We start from the raw sequence: 14,067 nt of genomic DNA, 5'->3' as shown, positions 1-14,067 counted from the left end.
GTTCTCTCTACGAGCGGCCGACCTGGCGACAACACACGAAAGAAGACATAACGCGCCACCAACGGCGCTCACGACCATTGCTGACGCGTTGGGGGCACTGTTACGGCCTGGCCCAACATTGCTCGGGCCGACCCGACCCGTAGGCCACCCGACCCGAATGGTCGGGTGCGAGGCGCCCAACCGCCGACCTGGACACGCGTCCTTGACAGCTCTGCTACAGCTGTATGGGGAAGCTTCGAGGAAGGTGGGTCTGCCCTTGTGGGACCCACTTCTGACACGGTATGTATGGAGAGGGTCCTACCCCTCCACAAGGTACGACACACATCATCTTATCCCTTTTTCGCCTGCACACTGAACTGACTAGAGCGTTAGAGTGTTTTTGCAGGTGACACCCCCCTCTCCACACGAAAAACTCGGGACGTCGGCTACTCTTCCTCCAACCTAGCAACCCGAAATCAGGCGACATCTCATTTCACCAACCGAAGCATCATCCCGACCCGTCCGATACACGAGCTACCGAATACTTATTATTCTACATTGTACTATAATATTTATTGTATTTTCTACCTTTGACCTTTATTATTAAATGAAATCAAGAATTTTTGAAAAAAAAATTAATAGAAAGAAGCAAATAGTATATAAAAAAGGGATGATCTCAACTGAAATTTGAAATAATATATAAATGAGTCAATGATAGTTCATACCAACTCTACAGCTATAAGCCTATAACTTACATAAATTTATGTTTTTTTTTTTTTTTGGTTTGTATAGCATTTTCCATAGAAACAAGGGTCACATTTTCGACAAAATGCTAGAAGAAGAGATGATATCAAAATTTATTTTTGTATTAAAAAATTATTTTTAAATAAATTGATAGAATAATATATTTTATTTAATTTTTAATATATTATTTTAAATAATTATTTATTAAAATATAAAAAATAATTATTTTTGCTAAGCAGAAGAGAGGACATGACTACATTTGTGTGTGTAAACTATTTTTGGAAAAAAACATGAAGCCAATACTTTGGCACAACCGCACAAGTCACTCTATTTAGTGTTTCTCTGCTATCTCATGTGAATACTATACTCCAAACTCCAAAGTCCGAACATGTGATTGTGGAGTCTATGCATTCTGCTTAAATTCTGACTAATGAGTTTTTTTTTTTTTTTTTTTTTTTTTTTTTTTTTTTTTTTTTTTTTCAGATAGATTAGACATTTTCAATCTTAAAGTATTACATCATAAACTTATAAAAAAAACTTTTAAGTGGACACTAATATTTTAATAATTTTTAATCGTTAATTTTAATTATAAAAATATATTATAATATATATAATTAAGATCAACGGTTAAAAATTATTGAAATATTGGTATATTGGTATATTTAAAAATTTTTTAAACTTATTTATACCACACATTTACATATCTAATTTTTTTAAGAATTTATATTCACTAGCTACTTAACCTTATCAAATTCTAACTTGGATATAGTCAATGGCAAAACCAAAATTCAGATATTAAGGGGACAAATTTTTATAATTAATTTTAATTTTTAAAAATTTATAATATTTTTTATTTTAATTTTTTACTACAATTAACTTATTAATATATTTATAAAATTATTGTTTGAAAATAGATAAATTTATAATAAAATTACATACTTATCTTCAATAATCAAGAAAAAACATAAAAATAAATAACAACTATATATATTATATAAATTGAATTTATATCACTCATATAATTGTGATAAATTACAATTAAATTGGTTATATATAAAAAGACATTTAAAAATAAAATAAAATATTTTAATATTATCAAAATATCAATTTTCAAAAGAGTAAATTTGATACGGAACGTAATTAAGAGTAAGATAGAAAATCAAAGAAAGTGACTTCTCTACCTCAATTTGATTTTTTGATGCAATAATTAAAGGAATCACTCTACTTCTCTTGTTCACACCCAAATTTTTCAAAAAAAAATTCATTCATAAAAAAGTAAGGAAGAAAAATGGCTACTAGGTTTTAGAGGATTTTTATACCTCTTAAATTTAAAATCCTAACTTATAAGTTCACTAAAATAAAAATGGGCCAAATCATAACTAAACCTAAAACAAACAAATACTACAAGAAAATGGAACATTTATAACAAAAAATTTGTATCAAATTTAAAATTGTTACAAAAAATAGTATTTTGTAACAATAATTAGTGATTGTTACAAAAGGATAATGTTTTGTAACAAAGGAAACAAGTTGTTACAAAACATGATAATATTTTGTAACAACCTGTTTTATTTTGTTACAAATAATGTTAGTTTTTGTAACGAGATGGTGTTTTGTTACAAAATATAGTAATATTTTGTAACAAAAAAAATAAGTTACAAAAATTCAGAATATTTTGTAACAAAACAACTTTCTGTTTCAAAAACTCTAATTGTTTTGTAACAAAAATTAATTTGTCACAAAATTTAATATTGTTTGTAATAAGTTAATTATTTGTCACAAAATATAAATATATTTTACAACAAATTTTTTTAAAATGTTAAACACTTTAAGAATAAAAAAAATTGTGTATATATTTTTTTCAAAATAATTTCATTTTGTTTCAAAAAATAAAATTTTAAAAATTATAAATATTATTTTAGATTCTTCTAAAAAATTAATATACAATTTTTATTAATAATCAAATTTTAAAATTAATTAAAATTTAATTCATGGAACTTAAAGAAATTTTAAGTTAAATTATAAATATAAAAGAAAAAAAAACTACAATACTAAATGCTGAAAGTAAAAAGAAGCTTAGTAGTGCAGTACTCAGATTTTGAAAAATTAATAATAAATTATTTATGATTTATTTTATTTATTTGAGAACATATTTTTAAATCTATTATATATCTCTAATTTTAAGGCTAAAATGTGCCACATGTCACTCTCTCATTGTAATTGAAATCAAATCTTTCCCTCCAAAATTAAAGAACTCTCCTCTCTTCTCTCTTACTTTCTTTATCTCTCTCGTTTCTTCACTCACTCTATCTCTCTTATATATCATTATCAATGACTAATTACGAATTTGACAATCAAAATATACAACATAACACTCTCTAATTGTATTTAAATTAAATTAAAATTAAAATTGAAATACTAAAATTAAAATATAGCTATATTATATATTATATTTATATATCTATTATCTATTATATATTACTAATTTTAAGACCAAAATGTGCCACATGTCACTCCTTCATTGTAATTGAAATCAAATCTTTCCCTTCAAAATTAAAAAACTCTCCCCTTCTTCTCTCTCTCATTCCTTCACTCACTCTATCTCTCTTATATATCATTATCATTATTAATGACTAATTATAAATTTGACAATCAAAATATACAATATAACATTCTCTAATTGTATTTAAATTAAATTAAAATACTAAAATTGAAATATAGCTATATTTTATATTATATTTATATATTACTAACTAATTTAATAACTAAAATGTGTCATACGACACTCTCTTATTAAAATTTAGAGAAAATATTTTTCTCTAAAATTAGTAAACATCCTTCTTATATTTTCTTATCTACCTCTCTTTTTTTCTATTTCTCTCTATATACTTTCAAATTTTCTAAAATGCTTTCTAGGTGGTTCGAACCCTTACCCCAAGGGATACAGAAAAGATAATTATACCACTAGACTAAAATACTTCTTAGTAATATATATACAAATTATAATATATATATATATATATATATATATATATATATATATATATTTAATTTATTTTAATTTTAAAGTCATCCATTTTAAAATTAATTATATTTTATTTAACTATAAATTTTATTAAATATATACAAATTAAAAAGATAAACAAAAAAATTTATTAATCATAATTTATTTTTTTCTTTTATAATTATATGATATCTATTAATATTATTTTTTTAATAAATACTTGTAGTATATAATAATAGGTAAAGACTCACATGCAATTGTATTCATATGAAATTAATAGTTGAAAAATTTTAGATGATATGTAGTCAAATTTGTCAAATCATCTAACGGTTCTTAAATATCAACTTCACATGAAAACAACTGTACGTGAGTTTTCACCTATAATAATATAATAATACAATAAATATAAACTAATTAATAAGGTATTAAAATTTGAAAATGATAATTATTTTTATAAAATAAAATAAAAGTACTTATAATAAAAAAATAATTAAATTTTATATAATTGTTTCGGTTCGACCAATGACTCACTGATTGAACCAATGACCCAATAACCTTACACCGATTCAGTTCTGACGTCCATTAAGTTGATGTGGATTTCTTTTGATTTTCGAAAAAAAAATTGGTTTTCTAAAAATTTTAAGTTTAGTCCTTTTCATGTTCTTGAGTTCTTTGAGTCTTTAAATTTTATTCTTTGTGTTCTTGTAATGCAAGGTAGACTTGTAATTACGTTGCTCAAAAGATATTTTTTTATGTTTGGACCTTACAAGTAAGTGGACAAACTTTAATAAATTATTATAGTTTCTATTTTTTTTCCTAATACTAGTCCAATATAAATGATTATAAATTTGTGAAACAAAACTTCTTCTCCATTTACTAAAATTAGCTATCTTTTGTGGAAAAAATAATCTATTTAAAAAAAATTTATAATTTAATTCTAATAAATAAAAAATCATTTTTAAATTAGAACTCTTCCACGAAACACAATATAATATTAGAAGGGTTCTTGGATGATCATCCTTCTCGATACAAAGTTAGTCATTCTCTTTTTTTTGTGTGTTAAAATACACAATCAATCAGAAGATTATATAGTGGAGAATTATGTTTTAGAAGATGCACTTTCAAAAGCATAAAAATTTTATTGAAATAAAAAATTCGAATTCTAATTTATAAAAAGAAAAATTAGAATTATATTATTTTAAACAATTATATTAAGTATATACTAAAATCATTTATTAATATAAAATATATATTAAAAATAAATTAAATAATATTATGTTTATATATAAATAGTAATGTGCAAAAATTTTTATTTTATTTTTATAAAAATAATTATCATTTTCAAATTTTAATATTTTATTAATTAGTTTATATTTATTATATTATTATATTATTATAGGTGAAAACTCACGTACAGTTGTTTTTGTAAGACCCAAGACTTTTGAAAAGTCCTATTTTGAACTAATCTCAAATTATATATATTTATTTATAGTTTTAATTTCAGAAATTATTTTTATTAAAAACTAATTAAAGGCAATTAATTGGATTTGAAATAAATTAAGGTTTTTATTTAAACTATATTCCTAAGTATTATTTTCCTATTTATGATTTAAAGTTCTAGAAATTTAAAAATAATGGGATTTTGGCTATTTAAATTAGAATTTTGTCTAATTTTATAATTATTGATATAAAATTAGTGGTTATGAAATAATAAGAATTTTATATGATTAGATTTTAGATAATTTAATTTATATTATTTAATACTTTAAGTTAAAGATAAAGAAAATTAATTATATTACCATGAATTTTCAATTAGAATAATTTATTGAGAAAATCAATTAGTATTTTTATACCACAAATAATATTTTAAAATAATTTTAGAGATTTAATTAAATTTCAAAATTTATACTCCATGCCTCAATTTTATTGAAATTACTTTACTATAATTAAATTCAAAATCTTAATTTTATACATACCCTAATCCTAATTAAATTACAATTTTTCCCTTACTCCTAATGAAACCCTAGCCGCCATTAGCCTTCACCAACAGCAGCTGAAACCCCCCTTTTTGTCTAACCAAAACCCATCAGGAAAAAAAAGAGAGAAAGGGGAAGAAGGAAGGGGACCGAGGAAGGAAGGAGAGGGGGAAGAAGAGTGAGGCGGCGCGGTGGGTGTCACTGCCACCGTCGTCGCCGCTGCTGACAGAAGAGAGAAGAGATCTGAGAGAGAAGGAGAGTACCGCGAGGAAGCCGCCGCGCAGCTCAGGACCGCCGTCGCGTCGCGTCGCGTCGCTGTTGGCGCCAGCGTCGAGGAGACCACGCGGGGAGGAGAGACGCGCGAGGGAGAGAGAGCAGAATCTCAAGCCGAGCTGAGGTCCAACCACCGTGTTAGAACCCTTTTCGCGTCGCCAGCGTTGCCCACACCGTGAAGCCGTCGCCGCCGCTACTGTACCCGCGTCGTCGCCGTCCTCGTCTTGGAGTCGGTTGCCGCCACTTATGGAGGAGCCAGAGAGAGCGAGAGAGAGCGAGCTCGGGAGCAGAGGAGAGAAAAGAGAGACCCGCGTCAGCCACCGCCGCTTCTGCCGCTCGAAATCCTGCTGCCGCCGCCGGAGAACGCACTGTCGGTAAGGGTTTTAAAGTTTGGTTTCTGTTCTTTTGGATTCTGGGAACCTTTATCGTCACCGCATGTCTATTTCAGCTCTCCGCCACCGCTGCTTGTTGTTCTGAACTGCTGCACCGTCGTTGCCGCCGTTCGGGTCACTGGGAACATGGCAGTGATCACCGGAACCACCATCGGAGTTACCGTTATTTAAATTCAGCGGTTCGTCCTTGTTTGGGTAAACAATGCATTCCGAAACCTATGAATTAGTATTTCTGTTCTAAGTTATTTAAGGATCCAAGGTTTTGGTGTCATAGGATCGAGTTCCGGGTCTTGATTGCTGAGTTCTATGGCTGTAGCATACAACATCAAGGTGCTGTGTCGTCACCGAAGCTGCTGTTGCTCCATTTTCTCAATTAGTTGTAAGCCCAGTAAGTCGTTCCTTATTCCAAACTCTTTTAGTAGCTATTCTGTTATAGATTATTGAGTTTACGCGACATTAATGTTTTAGGATTGAGCTAAGGCTATGTTTAGAGGTTGTGGCTGCTGCGGGGACAGTCGGTATTGATGTTGCTGCTGTGGAATAAGAATAAAAATGTAGTTTGTCGCGTAGTTGGATCACGAATGAGGTAGGGGCGTCTTTCTCAAACTTGTTTTTCTTTCCAGAGTTGTTGTAAATCGATATTAATGCGTAAAATACATCTTTGGTGATTGCCTGAGTCTTATGAATTGAATAGAGTTGTTTTGGATGAATAAGATTATTAGTTTGATTGATAGATGGATCGATTGAGAAAGCTGGATATTCTGATTAGTTGACTGATGTTGTTAAAGTGGTTTTTCTTGAATTAATGGGAGAGATTTAATAATGGCATTTAGTTTAATTTTGGAAACAATTCGATTTTAGGAAAGGTTTAGTATTGAAATTTGATGTGATATTGAACCCGATTTGATATTGGAATTTGATTTTAAAACCAATTTGGAAAGGACTTGATATTTGGAAATGGTTTGTTTATTGAGAATAATTTACTATTTTGGTAATGGTTCTAACATGGTTTGAGGAACGGTTTGGTTTGAAACTGTTTGAGAAAACTGAAAGTTCTTAATTATTGATTAATGCTGTTGAATGAGGTTGATTTAAACTGCGATTTATAGGATTGGTTGATTGGATTCTGGATTTTGCAATTTCTCTGTGTTGAGTGTGGTTGTTGTGAAAATTATTATTAGAAGTGATTTGAATGTTTAACAGGTGTTTGGTTTGGTTTGGTTGGGACCCGAAAAGGGTGGCAAAGTCCGAGTTTTAGAGGAGATGCTGCCGAAATTTTATAAAATTGGAAGTTTTGTTTGAAGCAATTGTTTAAAAAGATTTAGTTCTTAAACGTTATTTGTTTCAGATTGATTTATTTAGAAAAGAAAGAATTATGTTTTGAATTGAGATTGTTGATTAACGGAAAGAAGGATGATGAGGATTAATTTGAAATATGATTTTTGAATGAATTTGAAAATGGGATATGGATTGACGAATGATGATGATATTGAGAATGGTTTAGATATTGATGAATGATGAATGAATTATTTATATGGCTTATGAATTTGAAATATCTGAGATACGAGGTTCCCTGGATTAAGTGCCGTGGCTTGCCACCACGTGTACCAGGTTGAAAACTCGATACTCTGTTGACCCTACGACGTAAGTGTGACCGGGCACTATATAAATTCCCGGGAATGATACCCCCATTGAGCAATATTGATTATTTGAGAAAAAACTATGCATAGACTCTTGGGGATGCACGTCAGGGGACAGTCTAAGGACAATTCAGACTTGTCGGGTTGGCTGGATAACCGACAGATGAGCCTCATCAGCCATAGGACAGGCATGCATCATATGCATTTGTATGCTTTGCTTGGGTTTGAACTTGTTTTGGTTTGCCTAATTGCTAAACTGTTCTTAATTGCTACTTGAACTATTTGCTGTAACTGCTACCTACTTGTGCTTTCCTTGTCTGTCTTGCCTGTGTTTGTTCTGGCGTGCTACATTTGAGAATGAACTTGGATGCTGAATTAATGATTGTGTTGTTTGATTGCGTGGTTGATTTCTGATTGAGATTTTCTTATAAGGAAAGATTTCGGATTTCTGAAAGATTAAACATTGTTTCTCTGAAAAGGGATTTGAACGATTTCCTATTGGTTTTAAAAGATTCATAAGGCAATGATAATTACTGAGCTTGAAAACAGTTTCTTATTAAATATCTTCTTATGACAACTTTGAAACTCCGTGGTGAGACCGTGTGGTTAGGTTCTCACCCCCCTACAGCTTTACCTTTTCAGGAACCAGATGAAGAAGTATCAAGAAGAGTTATACTGCATTTGGTTTATATGCTGTTGTATTAATTAGATTATTTTCTTCCCTCGTCTATGTTATTACAAGTTTGTAAGAGGGATAGGAATTGTATGTTTTATATGTACAATATATTGAATTATTATGTAAGGAGTCTTGTATATGAATCTATGCCTGTTTGTATTTCCTTAAGATAAAGTATTTATTTCTGGTTTTTCAAAGAAATCAGCGATACAGTGTCAAGTCATAGGCTCCTATTTTAATATTTAGTATGTAAAGTAGTCGTAATACTTCTTGCTATCAGAGTAGCGCAGCCGGAAGCGTGACTTCTGGTAGTGAGGGTGTTACATTATGGTATCAGAGCGGTCTTTCCTGTAGAGCCTGAGGAATTGACCGATTATGCTTCAATTGCATACTCTGAGAGTCAGTCATGTAGTAGGTCTTATTTGGATAACGAGAATAGAGCTTTAAGTACATGACGGTCTATTGATAAATACCATTAATCTTGCATTGCATAATTCCTGGTATTAAGTTTGGCCAGCTTAACCCTGGTGAATTATGTATATGTAAGCACTAATGGGTTATCATAGACAATATACGAGTTATAGGTAATGCGAATCGCGGGTTTTGAGAACGTTAGGAGTTCATTCTTGAGGTTACTCGGTTAGGTGTCTTGAACTCTGCGAATATCACGTATCTTATTCTTGCTTGGTATGCTCTAAGGTTCTTGTCTGCGATACTTTTCTTCGAAAGTGAACAGGTTATCTTTCAATCCTACTCTCTTGTTCACATACGCTTTTGTTTGATCCTAACTGCATATGCCCGTTTAAAACTCTTGGTGTATTTACCTTCTTTATTTAGGCACTTCTTTTTTTAATCATGTATTTTTTTTTATATACATTTGAATCTGTTTTGATGCAGGACACCTTTTTAAGTTCATATTTCAAGTCTTTTGTAAATAAATTGTAATTTAGTTTTCCTCTTATTTGATAATAATTACAGTCATTCTTTAAATCTTAACAAAACCGTTTTTGATTTGAAATATACAACCGCTTTTAATTTGATATGTACTTCTTTATATAAACGTTGAAAGTTTCTTATACAGTTTAAAACTAGTCGTTTTCAATACCTCGCCTGTTTCTTCATTGATTTATGGAAATGTATATATACTTTAAATACAATTTGATTTTCTAACAATTTTATTACCGTTTTTACGAATATCCTGATTTGACTATATATTTAGATATTTTTTAAAGAAAGGTTTTTGTCTCTTTCCAGTTGGTTTTGTTTGGTAAGCTTCACCTAATTTATTTTTATTTGAATTTGGTTTAGCATACTATATCATTTATGCAAATTGTTCTTACACAAAAAAAAAAAATGTTGGATTCATGTCTTTATTCTCATGAATAGACCAATTTCTTCCTTAAACTTTTTATTTCTGTAGATGTCATATTTAATTCTATTTTAAACTACTCTTTTATTATTTTTTTACCATTAATTTTAGTTTTTCATTTCTTGTGAATCTCATTCTCATCCGAGTCAATTTTAATTCGTTTCCACCTAATGCACCATTTGTCCTTTTATTTGTCTTTCTTTAGTCAAAGGTTCCTTCTTGAGAAATTTCTATTGATTGAGTTGTCTTCGTGGCGCATTTTGTATTCCTTTAGACCAATTGGAAACTCATTTAATAATCCATACCCAATGAGTTCTTGTTTGAATTCCCTTAATTTAAAGGTCCTTTCTTCCATGGGTTGATTTCATTTTAAGCACATCGTAATCTTCTTAAATGATACTTGCGAGGTAGTTATTTCAAATATACTTTCAGAATTTTGTTTTGAACCATTTTTGAAAAGGTTTTCAATTCTTTTGAAGAAATTTAAGTTTTGAATAAACTTTTTTTTAAGTTGTTAAATTTCTTCTTAAGCTTTTTGTTTCTACGAGTGACATGCTTTATGAATCCTAATTGAAATCCTTTAATTTAAGTCTTTTTTATAAAATGAGTTAGTTTCCTTTTTAGCACATAATAATATTATTGAACATCCTTATAAAGTTGTGACTTCAAGTATATTATTGAAGTTTTGTTTTAATTTAAACCTTTTTAAACAAGTTTTGATTTATTTTTATGCAAAGTTGTCCCTGACTAGAATTGTTTTACTTGAACAATGCCTCTCTTTGGTGTGATTTGAACTTGTTTTGGGCGATACATCTATTGAAGTTTTAATAAAATTGCTTTCAATTTAGCTTACACTCCTTTACCCTATACTCTGAAAATTTCTATGTGATTTAAGCCTGTTTGATTGTAATGCATCATCTTTTCTTTTATGAGTAAAACTTTATCTCAGATTTTCTTCTAACAACATTATAGTTTTCATACATGCTTAAAAAAAAAAAGAATAGAAAATACAATTTTGCTCTTAGCCAAATTAATCTTTCCATTTACAAAGTTTGTGTAATCTATTTCCACTTGAATTTATATTGAAATAGTGCTACATTTACGCTTTTATTAATCTTTTGAAGGATGTTTGTTATCCATTTTCTCTTTTAGAACATGAAATGATTTCCCCTTAAGTTTTCCATTCTTTACGAACAATGCATTCAAAAATATTTTTAAACTAATACTCTTGAGTTCTATAAACTTTGTTTTTGGTTTGGATATTCTTTTTCTGTAAACCTCATATTTCTTGATTTAGCTTGAATTCGTTTCAAGATACTGCATTGTTTTTCAACTTATTGGTCTTATTAAATTCCTTCGATTCAAGAGTTACCCTTAAAGATATTAGTTGATTCTCTTTCTAGCACTCTTTATTACTTGTTCATCCTTGTCTACTTGTGATTTCAGCAATTCTTTTAAATTCTTGGGAACACGGTCCTTGTCGTTTTTCTTCCTTTTCTATGGTCTACTATTCTTCTGAGTATACTTGAGATTAGTTTTAGCATTTTGTGCGACCATTAGACTTAGTAAACGACACATTAGTCCTTTAGGACACGTTTGGTGAATGCAAAAGGTAAAACTCATAAGTGTACGACATCACAGGGAGTTGTGAAACCTTGTTTTACGTGAAAGAGTTTTGTTGATGTGGGACTTATAACCAGTAGTAAGGATTGCAAAGTGTTTAACAAAGTTGAGAACTTTCGGATGAGTTGCTCAATGAAGTACGGTTAAGAATGGTGGAGATAAATTATGTTGAAGTTTGAATAATTTAATCCCTAAAGTTGATATAAGATCAGTATGTGGACGTTAAGCACATCATTTTAACCCCAGCTTGTGTGATAACCTTTTGCCGTATTGCTTTACCATCACATGTTTGAAACATATCATCTTGTACATCAAGCCTGTCTTGTAACTCCTGTTTCACATCATATTTATATCCTGTATATTTTTATGCCATATGAAAATCCTGGTATTTGAAACTATTTGTGTGTATATATATATATTGAGGACTTGTTGCCATTTCTTTAAATAAGTTCAAGAGTGAAGTAATATGAAAATCTCTTTCATTTTGTATCAATTTTCGAGGACGAAAATTTTTATAAGGTTGGTAGGATGTAAGACCCAAGACTTTTGAAAAGTCCTATTTTGAACTAATCTCAAATTATATATATTTATTTATAGTTTTAATTTCAGAAATTATTTTTATTAAAAAATAATTAAAGGCAATTAATTGGATTTGAAATAAATTAAGGTTTTTATTTAAACTATATTCCTAAGTATTATTTTCCTATTTATGATTTAAAGTTCTAGAAATTTAAAAATAATGGGATTTTGGCTATTTAAATTAGAATTTTGTCTAATTTTATAATTATTGATATAAAATTAGTGGTTATGAAATAATAAGAATTTTATATGATTAGATTTTAGATAATTTAATTTATATTATTTAATACTTTAAGTTAAAGATAAAGAAAATTAATTATATTACCATGAATTTTCAATTAGAATAATTTATTGAGAAAATCAATTAGTATTTTTATACCACAAATAATATTTTAAAATAATTTTAGAGATTTAATTAGATTTCAAAATTTATACTCCATGCCTCAATTTTATTGAAATTACTTTACTATAATTAAATTCAAAATCTTAATTTTATACATACCCTAATCCTAATTAAATTACAATTTTTCCCTTACTCCTAATGAAACCCTAGCCGCCATTAGCCTTCACCAACAGCAGCTGAAACCCCCCTTTTTGTCTAACCAAAACCCATCAGGAAAAAAAAAGAGAGAAAGGGGAAGAAGGAAGGGGACCGAGGAAGGAAGGAGAGGGGGAAGAAGAGTGAGGCGGCGCGGTGGGTGTCACTGCCACCGTCGCCGCCGCTGCTGACAGAAGAGAGAAGAGATCTGAGAGAGAAGGAGAGTACCGCGAGGAAGCCGCCGCGCAGCTCAGGACCGCCGTCGCGTCGCGTCGCGTCGCTGTTGGCGCCAGCGTCGAGGAGACCACGCGGGGAGGAGAGACGCGCGAGGGAGAGAGAGCAGAATCTCAAGCCGAGCTGAGGTCCAACCACCGTGTTAGAACCCTTTTCGCGTCGCCAGCGTTGCCCACACCGTGAAGCCGTCGCCGCCGCTACTGTACCCGCGTCGTCGCCGTCCTCGTCTTGGAGTCGGTTGCCGCCACTTATGGAGGAGCCAGAGAGAGCGAGAGAGAGCGAGCTCGGGAGCAGAGGAGAGAAAAGAGAGACCCGCGTCAGCCACCGCCGCTTCTGCCGCTCGAAATCCTGCTGCCGCCGCCGGAGAACGCACTGTCGGTAAGGGTTTTAAAGTTTGGTTTCTGTTCTTTTGGATTCTGGGAACCTTTATCGTCACCGCATGTCTATTTCAGCTCTCCGCCGCCGCTGCTTGTTGTTCTGAACTGCTGCACCGTCGTTGCCGCCGTTCGGGTCACTGGGAACATGGCAGTGATCACCGGAACCACCATCGGAGTTACCGTTATTTCAATTCAGCGGTTCGTCCTTGTTTGGGTAAACAATGCATTCCGAAACCTATGAATTAGTATTTCTGTTCTAAGTTATTTAAGGATCCAAGGTTTTGGTGTCATAGGATCGAGTTCCGGGTCTTGATTGCTGAGTTCTATGGCTGTAGCATACAACATCAAGGTGCTGTGTCGTCACCGAAGCTGCTGTTGCTCCATTTTCTCAATTAGTTGTAAGCCCAGTAAGTCGTTCCTTATTCCAAACTCTTTTAGTAGCTATTCTGTTATAGATTATTGAGTTTACGCGACATTAATGTTTTAGGATTGAGCTAAGGCTATGTTTAGAGGTTGTGGCTGCTGCGGGGACAGTCGGTATTGATGTTGCTGCTGTGGAATAAGAATAAAAATGTAGTTTGTCGCGTAGTTGGATCGCGAATGAGGTAGGGGCGTCTTTCTCAAACTTGTTTTTCTTTCCAGAGTTGTTGTAAATCGATATTA

The 14,067-nt window shown here is 31.1% G+C and overlaps 1 protein-coding gene across 1 annotated transcript; it reads left to right on the top strand.

The window, feature by feature from the left end:
• The first annotated feature begins 13,173 nt into the window (after nucleotides 1–13,173).
• On the top strand, nucleotides 13,174–14,010 carry LOC148572581 (uncharacterized). Its single transcript, XM_088507090.1, has 4 exons — nucleotides 13,174–13,405; nucleotides 13,480–13,602; nucleotides 13,698–13,811; nucleotides 13,892–14,010. The coding sequence occupies exons 1-3, from the start codon at nucleotides 13,278–13,280 to the stop codon at nucleotides 13,798–13,800; spliced, it is 354 nt and encodes a 117-aa protein (XP_088363216.1). The 5' UTR covers nucleotides 13,174–13,277; the 3' UTR covers nucleotides 13,801–13,811; nucleotides 13,892–14,010.
• Nucleotides 14,011–14,067: the final 57 nt, after the last annotated feature.

Source organism: Arachis ipaensis, chromosome B3 (genome assembly GCF_059453495.1).
Source record: "Arachis ipaensis isolate K30076 ecotype BB chromosome B3, ASM5945349v1, whole genome shotgun sequence".
In the NCBI taxonomy this organism is placed as follows: Eukaryota; Viridiplantae; Streptophyta; class Magnoliopsida; order Fabales; family Fabaceae; genus Arachis; species Arachis ipaensis.
The sequence above is the reverse complement of the archived record's forward strand: the minus strand, read 5'-3'. Positions and strand labels throughout refer to the sequence as shown.